This window comes from Pseudophryne corroboree, chromosome 6 (genome assembly GCF_028390025.1).
Source record: "Pseudophryne corroboree isolate aPseCor3 chromosome 6, aPseCor3.hap2, whole genome shotgun sequence".
In the NCBI taxonomy this organism is placed as follows: domain Eukaryota; kingdom Metazoa; phylum Chordata; class Amphibia; order Anura; family Myobatrachidae; genus Pseudophryne; species Pseudophryne corroboree.
Genome location: NC_086449.1, coordinates 109782769 through 109805537, shown reverse-complemented (window position 1 = coordinate 109805537; position 22769 = coordinate 109782769). Strand labels below are relative to the sequence as shown.

Here is a 22769-nt window from a genome sequence, read left to right as displayed (position 1 = left end):
TTTTTTTTAAACAGGTCTGATACGTATTTTCAGTATCTTGTAGCTGTTTTGCTTAATATGAATCTGTCTTTGACATGATCCGTTAATTGTTTCATTATTGTTTGATCATTTTTATCTAGTGCAGTGGTTCTCAAACTCGGTCCTCAGGACCCCACACAGTGCATGTTTTGCAGGTAACGCAGCAGGTGCACAGGTGTGTTAATTACTCACTGACACGTTTTAAAAGGTCTATAGGTGGAGCTAATTATTTCACTCGTGATTCTGTGAGGAGACCTGCAAAACATGCACTGTGTGGGGTCCTGAGGACCGAGTTTGAGAACCTGTGATCTAGTGTATACCTGCTTACATAATTCAGTAATCATCTTTAAATTTTGATAGAATGTATGGATTTGATGTGGATGAGACCTGTTAAAAGTTGGTACTAAAGAGCTCTGTATGTATGGGAAAGAGAAGATAGAGCAGCATTGTATCCTGTGGGGGTGGAGCTAAATCTGGGCCTAGCTTCGAATGGTGTTGCCATGGTGATAGGAGACAGGATGTCGGCCATCTTTGACAGTTGGTGTCAGTTAGGGAAGAGAGAGCCACGTCCCAGGACTGGAGAAGACGCAGGCAAATAGACTGCTTCATTTCAGTGATAATATCAGCTAGTAAATAAGATAAGAGATGATTGGTGAGACATAGTAACCTAACACATAAGGAGGAAACACGCTATTCATCCATTGCTGTTTCCAGTAGTGCTGAGGTAGGTGGTAAACTTTGGTAGTGCTGCACTACTAGTCCCATCATCTCCTGTCACCCAAATGTGGCACCATGCCTATTAAATTACCAGGTTCCAGCATCCCTGCAGTTCTGAGGCAGAGAGGGCATGCAGGAACTTGTAGTACCACAGCATCATGGAGCACTGTACTTTGACTATGTGTTAAGTAGGAAATGATTCTCAGAAACCAGAATACACTGAACCTTTGCAAACTTTTTATAGAAGCCCTCTGAATGGAGGGCTTAAGGGAAAGATGCAGAGTTGGAAATAAATAGTACGTACTATGTAGCGTGTGCAGGAAAAATGTGTATGTTCAGCCATATGCGGAGCTGTAAGTATCTGCAGATGCGTCCGGTGTGTATGTGCTGTTTGCTACTAGTCAGCAGCTGCATGCACTTGCAGAAGATGGGCCTCCAATAAGGCATCACTTACATCCTGATCTGCATGGGTCTCAGTTATGTAAATACACTGAACTTTGCCTATATGAGAAGTCGTAAGTGTACATGTGATTAAACTGCATATGGCCCTGCATTACACCTGCTTTTGTGTGCTTATTTACTGAGTGTGCACAGGGCTGAAAATGAACAAGTTACCCTCCACAAATGGGCCTACGTTCAACCCTGCAACACCTCCATAGCATCTCTCGCTGTTGGGCAGTAACTAGGGGAGTGCAAGGCAGGGCCGTGCGGTGAGCTAAATGGCTCAGGAGGCACTGGCTAGCACCAGAGCCAGATTTACACCCTATATATGAGCCAAAGGGTACATCTCTGCATTATACACAGGAGCAACAGTTTAAACTCCTAAAAATTTGGTGAGTTTTGATCAGAGATGTGCGGAAAAGATAGGCACTGCCTCACCTGTCATAGACTTTTTACTCCAGAGTTTTGGCTATAAAAGTGATTAGAATAATACAAAGAAGATATGTCAAACATGTTCTTTGTATTTTTTATATACTTTATACAGTGAAATCTCTGGTACAAACGTTAGTATGATAGGAAAGGCTCTGCCTCACCCCACCGCACGTCACTGGTGCAAGGCCTAGGGGATAGCACCATTGTTGCACCATAGATAAGCACCCTGCAGCCCAGACAGACAACCAAAGTGTCATAAGGATTCTCTGGGTGCTTAGCTTCTTCCTGGGCCTGATGGCGGAGCTCCCTCGACATGACCTTATAATCTCACGAAGTGATATATTGTATTTTATATCTTTCCAACAGGTAACAGAACAATATATCATATTCATTGTGTAGTGGTCGTAGTGATGTGCTCCATGTCAGATGGGACGATGCAGTGAATGACAGTATGCAGTCACATGTATTCCGTAATGATACATCACGCAGGCTTACAATGGATCGCACAGTGTGTATGGCAGCACAATGTCTCGTTACATTGCATCGCACCATCGCTAAGACAAACATCATTCTAGTGTGTACCCAGATTTAGGGGTCTATTTACTTAACCTTGGACAGAGATAAAGTGGACGGAGATAAAGTACCAGCCAATCAGCTCCAAACTGCCATGTTACAGGTTGTGTTTGAAAAATGACAGTTTGGAGCTGATTGGCTGCTACTTTATCTCCACCCACTTTATCACTCAGCAAGGCTTAGTAAATAGACCCCTTAGTCACCGTACCAAGAACTCCTCCTGCCAGCAAAATTGTGATCAGTCCCAAATGTTCCCCAGCTTTTGGTGGATACACACAGGAGCCATGGCAAGAGGAGATGAGGATGTTCTGGGAATGATTGTATTTATAGAAAACAATATATAATCTGTTGCAGATCTGTTTTTATATTGGCAAATAAGGAAAGTTTTATTGTAGGTTAAAATTGCTTGTAGTATAGATACCCAAATAATTAAGTGTTGTATTCAAATGATAATTATAAAACAGTATTTGTTTTTCTAATTCAGGTATGTACCGCCATAGATCAATTCAGCCTAGGCAATCAATATCCCAACACACATGTTAATTCTTTGCTTATGCTGCATTAGAACTGTTAATGAGATTACACATTTTTTGTTAAAAGTGCTCCAAAGTAAAAACTATTTATGCTGTTATGCACTTTAAGATTTATTTGACAAATTCTTAATGGTGTAGCTAAAAGCCAACATTATGTAAGTAGAGAGAAGAAGCAATGTCAGCCAGGTCTATTAGCTATGAAGAAGCAATGTCAGCCAGAGCCGGATTAAGGCTATGGGGCGCCCGGGGCACTTTAAACAGTGTGGCAGGTAGATGAATTATATATATATTTATATATATACACACACACACACATACATTTATATATACACACACACATATACATTTATATATATATATATACACATACACACACACACACACACACACACACACACACACACACACACACACACTAAACATACATACACACACACACACACACACACACACACACACACACACACACACACACAGCTAAAAATTACAATTTAACAGCAGCATGATAAAAATAATAATAATAATTTAAAAAAAATACTGTGACACAGGACAGGAGAGCGAGAGTGCGTACCTCCATGCACCCTCCGCTGGCTCCACACTTCCTAACTGCAGCCTGCATGCCCAGCCAATCACTGAGCCGCAGGCTGCTACTCTACACACCATTGGACAGCTGAGCCGTCGCTCAGCTGTCCTGTATCCTGTACTTCTATGCGGCGGCGGCTGTTAGGTTGCCAGGGCAACCTACGGGGGGTCCGATCTGTGGCAGGTGACAGGGGTCCCTTTTAGAAAGGGGGGACTGGGGTACTTACCCCCAGCCCCCCCTTAATCCAGCTCTGATGTCAGCCAGGCATATTAGCTAAGTAGAGAGAAGAAGCAATATCAGCCAGGCCTATTAGCTTTGAAGAAGCATCGTCAGCCAGATGTTTTAGCTATGAAGAAGCAATGTCAGCCAGGTCTATTAGCTATGAAGAAGCAATGTCAGCCAGATCTATTAGCTATGAAGAAGCAACATCAGCCAGATCTATTAGCTAAGTAGAGAGGTGAAGCTATGTGAGCCAGATCTAATTAGCAAAGTAGAGAGGTGAAGCAATGTCAGCCAGGTCTATCAGCTATGAAGAAGCAATGTCAACCAGGTCTACTAGCTATGAAGAAGCAATGTCAGCCAGATCTATTAGCTAAGTAGAGAGGTGAAGCAATGTCAGCTACGTCTATTAGCTATGAAAAAGCAATGTCAGCCATGTCTATCAGCTATGAAGAAGCAACGTCAGCCAGATCTATTAGCTAAGTAGAGAGGTGAAGCAATGTCAGCCAGGTCTATTAGCTATGAAGAAGCAATGTCAGCCAGGTCTATTAGCTATGAAGAAGCAATGTCAGCCAGGTCTATTAGCTATGAAGAAGGGGTGGTCTTCAGTATGCCGAATGTCGGGATCCCGGCGCACAGTATACCGGCGCCGGGATCCCGACACCCGGCATACCGACAAATATTCTCCCTCATGGGGGTCCACGACCCCCCTGGAGGGAGAATAAATAGCATGCCGCGCACAGCGCGCCACCGTGCCCGCAGCGCCGCGAGCGCAGCGAGCCCGCAAGGGGCTCATTTGCGCTCGCCACGCTGTCGGTATGCCGGCGGTCGGGCTCCCGGTGCCGGTATGCTGGTCACCAGGAGCCCGGCCGCCGGCATACCATACTACACCCATGAAGAAGCAATGTCAGCCAGATATATAAGCTATGAAGAAACAATGTCAGGCAGATCTATTAGCTAAGTAGAGAGGTGAAGCAACGTCAGCTGGGTCTATTAGCTATGAAGAAGCAATGTCAGCCAGGTGTATTAGCTAAGTAGAGAGAAGAAGCCATGTCAGCCAGATCTATTAGGTATGAAGAAGCAATATCAGCCAGATCTATTGCCTAAGTAAAGAGAGGAAGCAATGTCAGCCAGGTCTGTTAGCTAAGTAGAGCATACTTACCTACTCTCCCAGATACTGCGGGAGACACCCGATTTCTCATGTAGTCCCCAACAGCCCCGGAAGAGTGGGCACCCCTCCCGCATTCTGCCCACTTCCTAGTTAAGTGGGCAGAATGGGAAGCTTAATAGGGCAAAATTGCGGAACCGGCGGAGGGGGTGGGCCTAATGACGCAATTATATGCTAATTGCATCATTGAAGCCCCCCCCCCCCGTATACAAATACCGCCCAATCGTGGTATTTTCACATCCAATGGGTGGGGCCTAATTACATAATTGGCTCAGCCCCACCCCTGTCACCGCCCACCTGCTTCTCCTCTCCGGGTATCTCCCTGAGAGGAGAAAAGAAATGTAGGTAAGTTTTGAAATAGAGAGAAGAAGCAATGTCAGCCAGGTCTTTTAGCGAAGTAGCGAGAAGAAGCAATGTCAGCCAGGTCTTTTAGCTAAGTAGAGAGAAGAAGCAATGGGCCTAATTCTGAGTTGATCGCAGCAGAAATTTTGTTAGCAATTGGGCAAAACCATGTGCACTGCAGGAGGGGCAGATATAACATGTGCAGAGAGAGTTAGATTTGGGTGGGGTGTGTTCAAACTGAAATCTAAATTGCAGTGTAAAAATAAAGCAGCCAGTATTTACCCTGCACAGAAACAAAATAACCCACCCAAATCTAACTCTCTCTGCAAATGTTATATCTGCCCCCCCCCCTCCAGTGCACATGGTTTTGCCCAATTGCTGACAAACTTGCTGCTGCGATCAACTCAGAATTACCCCCACTGTCAGCCAGGTCTATTAGCTAAGTAGAGAGAAGAAGCAATGTCAGCCAGGTCTATTAGCTAAGTAGAGAGAATAAGCAATGTCAGCCAGGTCTGTTAGCTAAGTAGAGAGATGAAACAATGTCAACTAGGTCTATTAGCTATGAAGAAGCAATGTCAGCCAGGTCTATTAGCTAAGTAGAGAGACGCAATGTCAGCCAGGTCTATTAGCTAAGTAGAGAGAAGAAACAATGTCAGCCAGGTCTATTAGCTAAGTAGAAAGAATAAGCAATGTCAGCCAGGTCTATTAGCTAAGTAGAGATATGGAGCAAAGGCCCTCATTCCGAGTTGTTCGCTCGGTATTTTTCATCGCATCGCAGTGAAAATCCGCCTAGTACGCATGCGCAATGTTCGCACTGCGACTGCGCCAAGTAACTTTACTATGAAGAAAGTATTTTTACTCACGGCTTTTTCTTCGCTCCGGCGATCGTAATGTGATTGACAGGAAATGGGTGTTACTGGGCGGAAACACGGCGTTTCAGGGGCGTGTGGCTGAAAACGCTACCGTTTCCGGAAAAAACGCAGGAGTGGCCGGAGAAACGGTGGGAGTGCCTGGGCGAACGCTGGGTGTGTTTGTGACGTCAACCAGGAACGACAAGCACTGAACTGATCGCACAGGCAGAGTAAGTCTGGAGCTACTCTGAAACTGCTAAGTAGTTAGTAATCGCAATATTGCGAATACATCGGTCGCAATTTTAAGAAGCTAAGATTCACTCCCAGTAGGCGGCGGCTTAGCGTGTGTAACTCTGCTAAATTCGCCTTGCGACCGATCAACTCGGAATGAGGGCCAATGTCAGCCAGGTCTTTTAGCTAAGTAGAGAGAAGAAGCAATGTCAGCAGGTCTATTAGTTAAGTAGAGAGAAGCAATGTCAGCCAGGTCTATTAGCTAAGTAGAGAGATGGAGCAATGTCAGCCAGGTCTATTAGCTAAGTAGAGAGAAGCAATGTCAGCCAGGTCTATTAGCTAAGTAGAGAGATGAAGCAATGTCAGCCAGATCTATTAGCTAAGTAGAGAGAAGCAATGTCAGCCAGGTCTATGCGCTAAGTAGAGAGAAGCAATGTCAGCCAGGTCTATTAGCTAAGAAGAGAGAAGAAGCAATGTCAGACAGGTCTATCAGCTATGAAGAAACAGTGCAAGCCAGGTATATTAGCTAAGTATAGAGATGGAGCAATGTCAGCCAGGTCTATTAGCTAAGTAGAGAGAAGAAACGATGTCAGCCAGGTCTATTAGCTAAGTAGAGAGAAGAAGCAATGTCAGCCAGGTCTATTAGCTAAGTAGAGAGAAGAAGCAGTGTCAGCCAGGTCTATTAGCTAAGTAGAGAGATGAAGCAATGTCAGACAGGTCTGTTAGCTAAGTAGAGAGATGAAGCAATGTCAGCCAGGTCTATTAGCTAAGGAGAGAGAAGCAATGTCAGCCAGGTCTATTAGCTAAGTAGAGAGATAAATCACTGTCAGCCAGGTCTATTAGCTAAGTAGAGAAAAGCAGCAATGTCAGCCAGGTCTATTAGCTAAGTAGAGAGAAGAAGCAATGTCAGCCAGGTCTATTAGCTATGAAGAAGCAATGCAAGCCAGGTCTATTAGCTAAGTAGAGAGAAGAAGCAATGTCAGCCAGGTCTATTAGCTAAGTAGAGAGATGAAGCAATGTCAGCCAGGCGTATTAACTAAGGAGAGAGAAGCAATGTCAGCCAGGTCTATTAGCTATGTAGAGAGAAGCAATGTCAGCCAGGTCTATTAGCTACGAAGAAGCAATGTCAGCCAGGTCTATTAGCTATGAAGAAGCAATGTCAGCCAGGTCTATTAGCTAAGTAGAGAGAAGAATCACTTCCAGTCTTCCTGCTGTGGATTCTGTCATGGATCCAATCTCCTCACTTCCAGTTGAAAATATGGCGCTGATTATTGTAATTCTGGTTGAGCTTTCATCATAAATAATATACAAATAATGTCCCCTTTGGCAGGACTGTCACCCAGGGCAAGCTAGTTACTGATCGGCCACTTGACATGTTGGTCCTCATATCACAGCTAGGTGGAAATATTAATCTGTCCTTTCCACCTGTGACGTCAGTCTCTGCAGCAAGTGTACGGGTGGTTGGTGGGTCGCCCGTAAACACAGCCAGATGCACCGATATATATGCAGACTGTACTGCATGGCTGATGCAAAATGTCTATGAGTGATGTCATTCACAGACATATTGGGTGATCACACCCACTGACCTGCACATGATATATAGACCGTTCGGTCAAATTATTTATATAGTCCAGTGTGTACCCAGCTTTTGATTTTGAAGGGTGTGTCGAAACTAGGGATGAGCGGGTTCAGTTTCCTGAGAACCAAACCCCCCAAACTTCACGCTCCGAGTCCGGATCCGAGTCCGGCTCGGGTTTTCCCGCCAGATTCTGAAACCAGAACGAGGCAAAATGTCATCATTCCGCTGTCGGATTCTTGCGGGCTTTGGACTCCATATAAGGAGCTGCGCATCACCACTATTTTCACTCCAGTCCTGAAGAGTGTAGCGAGAGTACATGTCTCCTCAGTGTCTGTGCCAGAAAGTGGCATGGCGACCTGCTCTTTTGTGTCATTCCAGTGCTGTCTTGTGCTGCATCAGTCTAGTGGTGGTGTCTTGTGCTGCATCAGTCCAGTCACAGTGGTGGTGTCCTGTGCTGAAATAAGCCCAGTGCTGCTGTATAAGTCCAGTCCAGTGGTGGTGTCTTGTGTTGCATCAGTCCAGTGGTAGTGTCCTGTGCTGCCATAAGTCCAGTGGTGGTGTTCTGTGCTGCCATAAGTCCAGTTGTGCTGCTGTCCATTCCAGAGGTGTTACCGTGTGAGTCCAGTCCAATGGTGCTGCCGTAAAAGTTCAGTCCAGTGGTGCTGCCGTATAAGTCCAGTCCAGTGGTGCTGCCGTATAAGTCCAGTCCAGTGGTGCTGCCATATAATTCCAACAGTACTGCCATATTAGTCCAGGGGTACTGCCGTATAATTCCAGTCCAGTGGTGTTGCCATATAAGTCCAGTGCAGTGGTGCTGCCGTATAAGTCCAGCAGTATGCTGTATAAGTACAGTGGTGCTGCCGTATACGTCCAGGGGTACTGCTGAATAAGTCCGACGGTACTGACGTATAAGTTCAGGGGTACTGCCGTATAAGTCCAGTCTAGTGGTGCTGCCATATAAGACTAGTGGTGCTGCCGTATAAGTCCAGTGGTAATGCCATATAAGTCCAGGGGTACTGCCGTATACGTCCAGTCCAGTGGTGTTGTCATATAAGTCCAGTAGTGCGGACATATAAGTCCAGTTTAGTGGTGCTGCCCTATAAGTCCAGCAGTACTGCCGTATAAGTCCAGTGGTACTGCTGTGTAAGTCCAGTCCAGTGGTGCTGCCATATAAGTCCAGTCCAGTGGTGCTGCCCTATAAGTCCAGCGGTACTGCCGTATAAGTCAAGTGGTACTGCCGTATAAGTCCAGTCCAGTGGTGCTGCCATATAAGTCCAGTCCAAGGGTGCTGCCGTATAAGTACAGTCCAGTGGTGCTGCCGTATAAGTCCAGTCCAGTGGTGCTGCCGTATAAGTCCACTGGTACTGCCATATAAGTCCAGGGGGGCTGCCATATAAGTCCAGTGGTGCTGCTGTATAAGTCCAGTCCAGTGGTGCTTCCGTATAAGTCCAGAGGTACTGCCGTATAAGTCCAGTCCAGTGGTGCTGCCGTATAAGTCCAGGGGTACTGCCGTATAAGTCCAGTCCAGTGGTGCTACCGTATAAGTCCAGTGGTGCTGTCCTGTGCTGTATATTATTTTCTGCAGCGGGGTACACTGTATTCCACAGGGAATAACATTGGGGTGTAGAGTAGGATCTTGATCCGAGGCACCAACAGGCTAAAGGCCTCCTCTATAACCCCACCTCCGTGCACAGGAGCTCAGTTTGTAAGTCAGGCAGCTAACTAACAGGCAGGGCTGCTCCAGCAGCCCTAAGAAGAGCTATTTTTAAGAAGATAGAAGACTTCAAGGGCTGCAGCAGAGGCACTCTGGTGCTAGATACCACGCTGATATCTCTTGCTGCAGCTCCATCACCTCCCCCAGCGGCGTTGTATACTCCCGAGTCCCTGGTTGCCGGGTACTTACAGCGGAGGCTCCGGTTCTTCACAGGGCACACACACACTAACCGAAGAGGTAAGAGGGTCCCCCAGGCGTGACCTGCTGGAAATTGCGATCCGCCGCAGCCATTAGAAGGCGGGCCGCGCGCGCGCTGGCGTGGACACTGTGGCAGTACAGGGACCCAACTAGACCACCAGGGCAAGGGCACAGGTCGGATTAGGCTATAATCCACTTTATTAAGGCCCACAGTACCTGGTGGTGAAGTCCAGCAAGGGGATAAGGCTCTGACCTGTATCCCCTCCCCCAGCCCCTGGGCGTCATTTAAAGTAAATGTTCCCGTCCTGGAGCTGCATCTCTCTGTCTCCCTCACTCTCCTATCAGCGTTTGGGCGCCATTACACATAGCTGAGCTGATTCTGGGACTGCTGGGTGATGCCTCCTCTGTAAAGCCGCCTGCATCATCAGCGCTGTGCATTTACAGGACACTTAAGTATTCTACATGTCGTTTAGACAGTGTTAGTTAAGAACAAGTGCATACTTCAGGGTTATTTAGTACAAGTACCCTGTGATATTTATCCAGTTTTTACTGTGCATTGATATATCTGTGTTTATACATAGCTTTACTCAGTGATAGTATTGCTAGTCCAGTGCAGTTTTATTGTTTGTCATAATTCCAGCATTGTACATGTGACTATGTGTGTGTGCATATAGCTGCTGGGTGATCTCTACTCCGTGTATCTCACTCCTACTGCTATCCCTATATTCTGTAACCTGAGGGGCTCAGAGCGTCAGGGTTATTAGATAATATAGGTATTTCACAGGATATACGTATTTTGTATTTTTCTCTGTGTTTTTCAGTCACATTTTACCTCAGAAGTCCTCTGTTTGTGTGGTGTACACTGCACGGGGGGGTTTGGGTTAGGTAATATATTTGCTGATATTGGCCCTCATTCCGAGTTGATCGCTCGCTAGCTGCTTTTAGCAGCAGTGCAAACGCTAAGCCGCCGCCCTCTGGGAGTGTATCTTCGCTTAGCAGAAGTGCGAACGAAAGGTTAGCAGAACTGCTCGAAAATCTTTTCATGCAGTTTCTGAGCAGCTGCAGACCTACTCCTACCTTGCGATCACAGCAGACAGTTTAGTTCCTGTTTTGACGTCACATACACGCCCTGTTTGCCCAGGCATGCCTGCGCTTTCATCTGACACGCCTGCGTTTTTTAGCACACTCCCGGAAAACGGTCTGTTACCACCCAGAAACGGGGCATGTCAATCACTCACCGATCAGCAGAGCGACTGAAAAGCGTCGCTTGGCCCTGTGTAAAACTGCATAGTTTTGTGTGAAAGTACTTGGCGCGTGCGCACTGTGGCCCATACGCATGCGCAGAACAGCCGAATTTTAGCCTGATCGCTGTGCTGCGAAAAACGGCAGCTATCGATCAACTCGGAATGACTCCCATTGTACTGTGTCGCCCGTGGTTTAAGCTTTCATATCATGTCAGATACAGGGGTCGATGGGTCTGGGGCTGATTCCGCCGTGCACGGTTATGATGTCCCAGATGAATTGGAGGATAACATGGCTGTGGAGTGTCCAGGTTTTGGGGGTTCTGTACCCCCCAGTCAGTTTGTAACAACGGGGGCACATCAAGGTCCGCCCTGGGCTGCCTTTTCTAATTTACTGACTACGCTGGTAACTAGACTTGTGCCCCCTATGGGACCTTCTGTGCCTTATCAGCCTTTTATGGTCCCTGCGGTTAATCCGCCATGGACAGATGCTCTGTCCACTCAGTTACAGCAATTGAATGACTCTTTGGGTAAAAGTGTTACTGACCCTCGCCCGCCGAAGACTAACGGGGACATTTACGAAGCAGTGATAATAGCTGTGAAGTGAGCCAGTGGAGAAGTTGTCCATGGCAACCAATCAGCACTGAAGTAACATCTATAATTTGCATACTATAAAATTATACAGAGCTGCTGATTGGTTGATGGGGCAACTTCTCCACTGGCTCACTTCTCCGCTCTTATCACTGCTTAGTAAATGTCCCCCTAAATCTAAGAAGTTCTCTAAGCGGCCTGTGCCTTCCTCTCAATCCACGCATCCAGATACCTCTTCTGATGAAGATGGCGTGTATACTGACTCTTCAGACTCTGACCATGACGCTTCTGATGGGGAATCTGTTTCACAGGTGGATGTTCCTGATCTATTAGAAGCTATTAGGCTCATTCTTCAGATTGATGATGATCCTGAGCCTGCTACTACAGCTAAGAAACCGGACAGGTTTAAAAGTCAGAAAGTTAATAAATTAGTTTTACCTCATTCTGACCAATTGGTTGACATACACCAGGAATCCTGGGAGAACCCAGGAAAGAAATTCACCCCGCACAAGAAGATGCTAGCCTGCTATCCACTTGTGGCTGAGTTGAGTAAAAATTGGGAAAAGCCACCGCCGGGGGATTCACAAATTACTCAGCTGGTGGTGTCATCTGCTCTGCCCGTAACTACCGTCACTTCTCTTAAGGAGCCGACGGATAAGCTGGTGGAGGGCTGCTTAAATGCTATCTATAACCTTGCAGGGGCTGCGCATAGGCCCACCATTGCAGCTACTTGGGCCGCAGAAGCCATTGAGGCGTGGGCTCAAGAAACTAAGGCTGAGTTTCCATCCAATTTCTCTGAACATGCCAGACAATGTCTCATTACATTAAAGAGGAAGGTTCAGATGCAGGTGTTCTGGCGGCCAAGGCTGCTACGACATCCATTTTGGCTCGTCGTATTCTCTGGTTGCATTCCTGGTCGGTAGACTTGGACTCTAAGAAAACTCTGGAGGTGCTCCCATTTAAAGGTAACATCCTCTTTGGTGAGGATCTCAACAAGATTGTTGCTGACTTGGCGTCTGCTAAGACTGCATGTCTTCCTAGTACTGCTCCTTTGGCTAAGAGTACTACCTTTTGTTCCTTTCGCCCTCCGGGTAAAAGAAAGGGTCAGGCGTATCTGAAACAGTCTTGCATTTCCAAAACCACCAAGCCCAAGCCTAAACGTGCCTGGGCTGCCCGTCAGCCTGCTTCCAAATCAGACAAGCCTGCTGCATGACGTGGCGGGCCTCCCCCTGGGGGACCCAAGGGTGGGAGGCCGACTTCTACAGTTCACCCAGGTATGGTTGAAGACCACTTCAGATGCCTGGGTACGGGAAGTCGTCACTCACGGATATGCTATATCCTTCATGACACGTCCCCCTCCTCGCTTTTGCCTGACAGATGTCCCTGCGGATCAAGTGAAGGCAAAAACCCTCCGGTTAGTGGTACAATCCCTCCTGGACACGGGAGTGGTGGTGCCGGTGCCTTTGGCTCAGAGGGGCAGGGAGTACTATTCAACGCTGTTCCTAGTCCCCAAACCGAATGGTTCCTCTCGGCCCATTCTCAACCTCAAATCTTTGAACAAGTTTGTGAGGGTCTCCAAGTTTCGTATGAAGACCCTTCGCTCTATTGTTCTGGCTTTGGAGCCAGGGGACTATATGGTATCCCGGGATATACAGGATGCTTACCTGCATATCCATATTGCCATGTCACATCAACAATACCTGCGATTTGCTATTGGAAACCTCCATTACAAATTCTGGGCCTTACCGTTTGGACTGACCATGGCTCCGCGAATCTTCACCAAGGTCATGGCGGTTATGACAGCCTTACTCCGTCGTCAGGGCATCAGGATCCTACCGTATCTAGACGACTTGCTGATCCTAGCCAACTCACCAGAAGTTCTCCTCCGTCATTTGGATCTGACGGTCCAGTTTCTTCAAGCCCACGGGTGGCTCATCAACTGGAAGAAATCATCCCTAGTCCCTGCCCAGAGCATGGTGTACCTGGGGGCATTGCTGGATACTCACAACCAGGACAAGATACGATGCTTCCTCTCCCGTCCGTGGGTGTCAATACACTCGGCGATGCAAATACTAGGCCTCATGGTGTCGGCTTTCGACATGGTGGAGTACGCTCAATTTCATTTGTGCCCCCTGCAGAAGCTGATTCTTACCAAATGGGATGGCCTGCCTCACCGGATCAGGTCTCAAATGATCTCCTTGTCTCCGGAGGTTCGTCTGTCACTGACCTGGTGGCTACAGGACCAACAATTGAGCAGGGGTCGTCCCTTTTGGATCTCCAACTGGGTCCTATGATGATGGATGCCAGTTTGAGGGGTTGGGGCGCAGTGTTAGAGCAACACTCTCTTCAGGGTCACTGGATTAAGGAGGAATCTCTTTGGAATTGCGGGCAGTGTTCAATGCTCTGAAACTGGCCCACCATCTGGTACAGAACAGGCCTGTTCAAGTACAGTCGGACAACACCACCATAGTGTTGTACATAAATCATCAAGGTGGCACTCAAAGCCGCATGGCAGTGATGGAAGTGTCAAAAATTCTTCAATGGGCGGAACGCCATCTACCGGCCATATCGGTGGTGTTCATTCCGGGGGCCCTCAACTGGGAAGCGGACTTCCTCAGTCGTCAGGATGTACATGCCAGAGAGTGGAGCCTTCATCCAGAGGTATTTTGGCTCCTAGTGGACAAGTGGGGCCTGCCAGACGTAGACCTGATGGCGTCTCAACACAATCACAAGGTTCCGGTCTTCGGAGCAAGGACAAGGGATCCTTAAGCAGCGTTCGTGGATGCTCTGGCAATTCCATGGAACTTTCGGCTGCCGTACGTGTTCCCTCCGGTGTCACTTCTGCCCAGGGTGATAAGGAAGTTCAAGCAGGAACGAGGAATCCTACTTCTTAACGCTCCAGCGTGGCCCAGACGGCATTGGTTCTTAGACCTTCAGGGTCTCTCGTTAGAGCGTCCTCTTCTGCTTCCACAACGACCAGACCTCCTCGTTCAGGGCCCTTGTGTCTACCAGGATTTGGCCCGGCTGGCTTTGACGGCATGGCTCTTGAAGCTTCCGTACTGAGGGCCAAATAATTTTCTGAAGCATTCATTAAAACTATGTTGAAGGCCCGTAAGCCGGGTTCTGCTCGGATATACCATAGGGTCTGGAATTCTTACTTTGCTTGGTGCGCATCTAACAATCATGATGTTTACTAGTACGGCCAAACTTTTGGCCTTCTTACAACAGGGCCTGGACGTGGGCCTTCGACTGGCCTCCCTCAAGGTTCATATTTCTGCCTTGTCGGTATGGTTTCAGAGAAAAATTGCGACCCTGCCTGATGTCCATACCTTCACTCGGGGGGACGAATGTATTAACCTGCAGAAGGCATAAGGAAGTGATAAACCAGTGATATGTGCAAGGTGATAAAGGCACCAGCCAATCAGCTCCGATATGTAAATTAACAGTTAGGATCTGATTGGCTGGTCCTTTATCACCTTGCACATAGCACTGGTTTATCACTTCCTTATGCCTTCTCCAGGTTAATACATCTTCCCCAGGGTGTGTTGCGGATTCAGCCTCCTTATGTACCACCTGTGGCCCCTTAGGATCTGTCGGTGGTTTTGGAGTCCTTACAAGAGTCTCCGTTTGAGCCTCTTACCTCTGCTGACCTTAAGTTTCTTTCCCTTAAGGTGTTGTTTTTGCTGGCTATTGCTTCAGCTAGAAGGGTCTCGGACTTGGGTGCCTTGTCCTATAAGTCTCCCTATTTGATTTTTCACCGTGACCGGGCGGTTCTTTGGACACGCCCAGGTTATTTACCTAAGGTGGTGTCTTCTTTCCACCTTAACCAGGAGATTGTGGTTCCGGCCTTCAATTATCCTGAGTTGTCTTCCAAAGAGCGGTCTTTGGATGTGGTACGGGCTCTCCGTATCTATGTGAAGAGAACTTCCTCCATTAGGAAATCCGATTCTCTTTTTGTGTTGTTTGGTTTTCACAAACGTGGCTGGCCTGCTTCTAAGCAGACATTGGCCAGATCGATTAGAATGGTGATTGCACATGCTTATGTACAGGCTGGTCATCCGGTTCCTGCTACCATCAAAGCCCATTCTACTCGGTCGGTTGGACCTTCTTGGGCGGCCCACCGTGGTGCGACCCTTGAACAATTGTGCACGGCGGCTACGTGGTCCTCAAGGTACACGTTTATTAGGTTCTATGCCTTTGATACTGCCGCTTCCCAGGATGCTTCCCTTGGACGCCGGGTTCTTGTGCCCGCTACAGTGCGTCCCCTCCCGTGAGGAACTGCTTTGGGACATCCCGATGTATTTCCTCGTGAAGCCCAGTGTACCCCGCAGCAGAAAACAAGATTTATGGTTAGAACTTACCGTTGTTAAATCTCTTTTTACGAGGTACACTGGGCTCCACAAGGCTCCCACCCTGACGCACTTAGCTTTTTTGGGTTGGTATTGGCATAGCCGCTGACGCCCTCTCCTGCTGTGAGTGTGTGGTGAAATTGGCTACGAGCGATTGTCGTCTCTGGTTCCTGCTACTGCATTGGGCTGGTTAACTAAACTGAGCTCACTGGCATGGAGGCGGGGTTATAGAGGAGGCGGCACTGTGCATCTTGGGAACAGTCTAAAGCTTTGAGCCTGTTGGTGCCTCGGATCAAGATCCTACTCTACACCTCAATGTATTTCCTTGTGGAGCCCAGTGTACCTCGCAGAAGGATATTTAACAACGGTAAGTTCTTACCATAAATCTCGTTTTTTTCTGTAGACAGATACCTATTGGAGAACGCTGTTGGAAAACTCAGTAGAACATGATTCCATTGTCTGAACTCAAGAGTTTCAGTGCACAGGACCCTGCTCTGCGGATCTTGAAACCATGGTGGGATGTTATGTCTGATTACATCAATATCTTTATGCTTATGCTATCCATGTTTGCTGCCAGTCTGCATGTGAGTATACAAGACAGACAGAAATAGTGCTTGGTATAAAGACTATCAGCAAGAAAGCCGTATTGTCCCACTAATTTAAAAAAATAGCACAGTGCTCTATATTAAAGATGAACACTCTAATAAAGTGAACAGCCACAATAATTCAATGTAAATTAATTTAATATGCTTTCAAATAAGACTGCATTCATATATAATAAAGGGGTATGGGACTCTGGGTCAACACCAATTAGGTCGACACCCATTGGTTGGCAGTGGCTAGGTCGACCGTAGAAATAGGTTGACGTGGACATTAGGTCGACATGAACAAGGTTGATGTGAAAAAAGGTCGACATGAGTTTTTTATGGTTTTTTGGTGTAGTTTTCTCCGTCAAGTGACCGGGAACCCCAATTAGTGCACCGCGTCCCTCGCTCCGCTACCGCTGCGCTCAGCACAGGTTACCGTTCCCAATTGTAGTCCACGTGGATCGTAAAGCATGAAAAAGTGTTTTTTTTTAAAATGTGAAAAACTCATGTCGACCTTGTTCGGGTCGACCTATTTCTAGTGTCGACCTAGCCACTGTTGAACTAATTGGTGTCGGCCCAGAGTCCGGATACCATAATAAAGTATCACAGCCAAAATAAAATTTAGTAAAAAATCTCTATAGCACGTGAGTGAGAGCGGGCACTTTCCTTATATTATATATACTGTACATAGGTCGGAGTTTCCCAAATGCGGTCCTCAAGGCACCGTAACAGTCCAGGTTTCGAGTATATCCATGCTTGGCCACAGGTGACTTAAGTAGTACCAATTTGATTTAACCATCTGTGCTGATGCATGGATATCCTTAAAACATGGACCGTTGGATATCTTGAGGACCGCATTTGGGAATCGCTGAAATAGGTGATTATTTAAATACTAGGTGCTTCATCGCGCCCTACGGGCGCTCTTCACACCGTCGCAAGGGGCTACGCCCCCTTAACCCTTGCATGCCTTTCTGGGGTTCAATATTTGTGTTATATGGAGTATCACCTGCATTCCTTTGTTAGTGGTTAAATATTGCACAATGAAAGGGTGTGCGATGGTGAAGGAGGCGCAGCCCCTTGCGACGGCGTGAACAGCACCTACAGGCCACAATGTACAGAATGTAGCGGGTGCGGGTGGTACTGCGGATGGTGTCTGTAGATGCTGCGGATGGAGGGGGGGGCGGAAGTGGGGGTGGGGCCCGGATGGGGAAGGGTTGGGAGGTGCTGCGGGTGGGGGAGGGGCAGAGGAGTGGGGGATGCAGATGGGGGAGGGGTCCGGAGGCACTGCAGGTGGGGGAGGGGCAGGGGTGCCATGGGTGGGGGAGGGGCAGGTGTGGGGATGTTGCAGATGGGTGAAGGGTTCCGGAGGTGCTGTGGGATGGGAAGGGGCGGGAGTGCCACTGGTGGGGTAGGGGTCCGTAGGCGCCATGGGTAGGGGAGGGGCAGGTACGGGTGTTGCGGCAGATGGGGAAGGAGGTCCGGAGGTGCTGCAGGTGGTGGTGGGGCAGGTGCGGGGGTGCCATTGGTGGGGGAGGGGTGGGTGAGGGGGGGACCGCGGATGGAGGAGGGTGTCTGCAGATGCTGCGGGTGGAGGGGGGCAGGTGTGGGGGAGACATATAAGGGGGGTGAATGGTGGAGGGGGCCTGGAGATTGCTGGGGGTGGTGAAGGGGCGGAGGAGTGGGAGCCGCGGGTGGTGTAGGGGGTCTGGAGGCACAGCATGTGGGGGAGGGGTGGAGTGCTGCATGTGGTGGAGGGGAAGGTGCGGAGGTGTGGTGCATTGGGGAGAGGTCTGGAGGTGCTGCGGGTACTGTACCTGCCAAAAAGGTAGTTGGAGGGTATGCAGTAACAGGGCCAGGACAGGGGTGACAGGGTCAGAACAGGGTTGACTGGGCCAGGACAGGGGTGACAGGGTCAGAACAGGGGTGACAGGGTCAGAACAGGGGTGACGGGGCCAGGACAGGGGTGACGGGGCCAGGACATGGGCGACCGGGCCAGGACAGAAATGACAGGGACAGGATAGGGGTGACAGGGTCAGTGTAGGGGCGGCAGGACCAGGACAGGGGTGACAGGGCCAGTATAGGGTTGACAGGGCAAGCACAGGGGTGACAGGGCCAGGATAGGGGTAGCAGGGCCAGCATAAGGGTGACAGGGCCAGGATAAGGGTGAAAGGGCCAGGATAAGGGTGGCAGGTCAAGGCCAGGGGTGACAGGGACATGACAGGGCACGGGAGAGATTGGTATTAGGGACAGAACAGTGGTGACAGACAGATGTGTCTTACCGGAGTCACTGCTGCTGGCTGCTGCTGTTCCACTCCAAGCTGTTGGCATCTGCTGCTGGTGGAGACTTGGCATGGCTGACTCTCTTAGGCTGTATTCCTGCTTCCTCTGCCCGTCCGCATCACTCCCCCCACTCCTCAGTCACACACCGCAGACCTCGCGCAGCTGCCGGGCACTGTGGTAAGGTGAGACTGAGAGTGACTGGTTAGCCCCCAGGAGATGCTGGAGGGAGGAGGGGGTCATAGCATGCACATGGCGCGGACCTCACGGCTGCTGGGCACTATGGTAAGGGGAGACTGGGAGTGACTGGTTAGCTCCCAGGAGACGCTGATGCTGGAGGGAGGAGGGGGTCAGAGCCTGCAAGCAGCGCGGACTTCTGCAGCGCTACCTGCCGGCTAAAGTGTGTGAAGGAGCTGGGCGCAACTCACTGCGGGTGGCAGCGCTGCAGCTAGCGGTGGGGTCGCAGGGGCTGGAGATAACAGAGGCAGTACGGAAAGTGCACAGCGGCTGGTGACCCACAAAACTACAGCTAAGAAGCGTGGAGTGTGCCAGAATGTGACGCTCCTCCCCGCCAGAGAGACCCTGCTGAGTATGCTGATGTGGGGGTCAAGTATGGCATACCCCCTCACACACCCCCATACCTCCCAAATGTCCCAATTTTCGCGGGACAGTCCCATTTTTTGGGGTCTGTCCCGCTGTCCCACCCGCGGGTCGCAGTGTCCTGCGGTGGGGGGGGGGGAGCAGTTGGAAAGCTCCTGTACTCGCTGTTCTGCTTAGCAGAGCAGCGGTGAATAGTGGAGACAGAGGGAGAGGGGGCATCAGGGGGTACGGATTAAGGGGGGGTTCCAGCAGCAGAGCCGGATTAAGGGGGGGGGGGGGGGCAGGCGGTACGTACCGTTGGCCCCACAGTTTTAGGGCCCCCCCCGGCTCGAGTAGCTCTGTCCCAGCTCAGAAGCTCCCCCGTCCTGCCAGCAACAGCGGCAGCATTGTGCTACAGTCAGCACACGCTGCTGCGTATTGGCAGGTCTGTGGTGTTACAGGGAGGCAGCAGTCTCCCTGCTTTCTTCTGCCTGTGCGGGTGTGTAGGGGGAGCGACCACCTCCTCTGGATTTAGCCCTAGCTGAGGGGCCAAAATTCCATAAAAAAAAAAAAAAATCCCGGAATTTGCGTAATGGGGCGTGGCCTCGCGTCCCGCGATTAGGCCACGCCCCCAACCCACAGCAGGCACAGCAATGAGATAGGGCTCCCCTGTCTCAAGTACCCTGTGCCCCCCGGACTCATAATCAGCCCCTGGGGGCATGCCAGCAGCTCACAGAGCGCTGGGCATGCCCCTCACTGACGAAAACGGGGCCCTCCCGTGAAGCCACGCCCCCTTTTCGCCGTGTGTGTGTGTGTGTGTGAGTGTGTGAAAGCTGGGAGGTATGCACCCCTGCCTGTGCCATGTCCATACTATCTGCTTCTGCAGCTGCTCCTAGTGTCCTATAGATTTGGCCAGATCTGTGACTCATTTGACTAACTCCGCCCACTGTTGTGACTCCGCCCAGCGTTAGCAAATGAATCACAAGATCACAGATCTGGGCTATTATATAGGAGATGTTTGGAATCCAAATTGTTTTATGTTATGAATGTTGAAAAACAACACATTAATCTATTTTAAAGATATATAAACTGAGATTCTTTTTTGATTAATGAACTAATACAAATCATCTGGAAATGGCATTTATAAGTGGGACCAGGAACACAAGACACAAAGGGGCAGATGTATTAAGCCTGGAGAAGTGATAAAGCAGTGATAAGTGGAAGGTGATTACGTACCAGCCAATCACCTCCTAACTGTCATTTTTCAAACCTGGATATAGTCACCAAACTTATCTAGGCGCTAGTGAATAGTAATTGCATACAAATAGTCTGATCTATTAGAAAATATATATACACATAAAGCAGCAATTAAGTCTAGCTGTGTCTGTGTTCACACAGCTCAATGTAGCAGCTGACTTCAGCTGCACCAAAAAAAACAATATATTACTTGTGACTTTTATGCGCTATTAATACAGGTGCATGAAATGACTAGAGCCCACATCAATGTAATAGAAATATGTATATAGAAAATTTATTTTATGTAAACATTAAAAAATTTATAGAAACAGACATTTAATATCACTTAAAAAAACAACCTCAAACGGCATCCAGTGTTATATATAAAAAATATTATCAAATGGATTTTTTGTATAGCCACGTGATTCTTCCTGTATTGAATCCAGATATAATCTCCTATATAATAGCCCAGATCTGTGATCTTGTGATTCATTTGCTAACGCTGGGCGGAGTCACAACAGTGGGCGGAGTTAGTCAAATGAGTCACAGATCTGGCCAAATCTATAGGACACTAGGAGCAGCTGCAGAAGCAGATAGTATGGACATGGCACAGGCAGGGGTGCATACCTCCCAGCTTTCACACACTCACACACACACACACACACACACACACACACACACACACACACAGCGAAAAGGGGGCGTGGCTTCACGGGAGGGCCCCGTTTTCGTCAGTGAGGGGGCATGCCCAGCGCTCTGTGAGCTGCTGGCATGCCCCCAGGGGCTGATTATGAGTCCGGGGGGCACAGGGTACTTGAGACAGGGGAGCCCTATCTCATTGCTGTGCCTGCTGTGGGTTGGGGGCGTGGCCTAATCGCGGGACGCGAGGCCACGCCCCATTACGCAAATTCCGGGATTTCTTTTTTTTTAATGGAATTTTGGCCCCTCAGCTAGGGCTAAATCCAGAGGAGGTGGTCGCTCCCCCTACACACCCGCACAGGGAGAAGAAAGCAGGGAGACTGCTGCCTCCCTGTAACACCACAGACCTGCCAATACGCAGCAGCGTGTGCTGACTGTAGCACAATGCTGCCGCTGTTGCTGGCAGGACGGGGGAGCTTCTGAGCTGGGACAGAGCTACTCGAGCCGGGGGGGGCCCTAAAACTGTGGGGCCAACGGTACGTACCGCCTGCCCCCCCCCCCCCTTAATCCGGCTCTGCTGCTGGAACCCCCCCTTAATCCGTACCCCCTGATGCCCCCTCTCCCTCTGTCTCCACTATTCACCGCTGCTCTGCTAAGCAGAACAGCGAGTACAGGAGCTTTCCAACTGCTCCCCCCCCCCCCCACCGCAGGACACTGCGACCCGCGGGTGGGACAGCGGGACAGACCCCAAAAAATGGGACTGTCCCGCGAAAATTGGGACATTTGGGAGGTATGGGGGTGTGTGAGGGGGTATGCCATACTTGACCCCCACATCAGCATACTCAGCAGGGTCTCTCTGGCGGGGAGGAGCGTCACATTCTGGCACACTCCACGCTTCTTAGCTGTAGTTTTGTGGGTCACCAGCCGCTGTGCACTTTCCGTACTGCCTCTGTTATCTCCAGCCCCTGCGACCCCACCGCTAGCTGCAGCGCTGCCACCCGCAGTGAGTTGCGCCCAGCTCCTTCACACACTTTAGCCGGCAGGTAGCGCTGCAGAAGTCCGCGCTGCTTGCAGGCTCTGACCCCCTCCTCCCTCCAGCATCAGCGTCTCCTGGGAGCTAACCAGTCACTCCCAGTCTCCCCTTACCATAGTGCCCAGCAGCCGTGAGGTCCGCGCCACGTGCATGCTATGACCCCCTCCTCCCTCCAGCCGCAGCATCTCCTGGGGGCTAACCAGTCACTCCCAGTCTCACCTTACCACAGTGCCCGGCAGCTGCGCGAGGTCTGCGGTGTGTGACTGAGGAGTGGGGGGAGTGATGCGGACGGGCAGAGGAAGCAGGAATACAGCCTAAGAGAGTCAGCCATGCCAAGTCTCCACCAGCAGCAGATGCCAACAGCTTGGAGTGGAACAGCAGCAGCCAGCAGCAGTGACTCCGGTAAGACACATCTGTCTGTCACCACTGTTCTGTCCCTAATACCAATCTCTCCCGTGCCCTGTGTTCTGTCATGTCCCTGTCACCCCTGGCCTTGACCTGCCACCCTTATCCTGGCCCTTTCACCCTTATCCTGGCCCTGTCACCCTTATGCTGGCCCTGCTACCCCTATCCTGGCCCTGTCACCCCTGTGCTTGCCCTGTCAACCCTATACTGGCCCTGTCACCCCTGTCCTGGTC

The 22769-nt window shown here is 49.6% G+C and overlaps 1 protein-coding gene across 3 annotated transcripts in view; it reads left to right on the top strand.

Moving 5' to 3' along the window:
* Nucleotides 1-543: 543 nt before the first annotated feature.
* The window catches only part of LOC134936567 (volume-regulated anion channel subunit LRRC8C-like), a 124066-nt gene continuing 101840 nt past the window's right edge, over nucleotides 544-22769 (top strand). Inside the window, exons 1-2 of one of the 3 annotated variants that reach the window (XM_063931653.1) lie at nucleotides 544-742; nucleotides 16188-16364. In XM_063931653.1, coding sequence (XP_063787723.1) covers nucleotides 16227-16364 — 138 coding nt within the window. In that variant the 5' untranslated portion in view covers nucleotides 544-742; nucleotides 16188-16226. Of the gene's footprint in view, nucleotides 743-16183; nucleotides 16365-22769 lie in introns of those variants that run through there. The other 2 variants (XM_063931652.1, XM_063931654.1) reach the window with 2 other exon arrangements.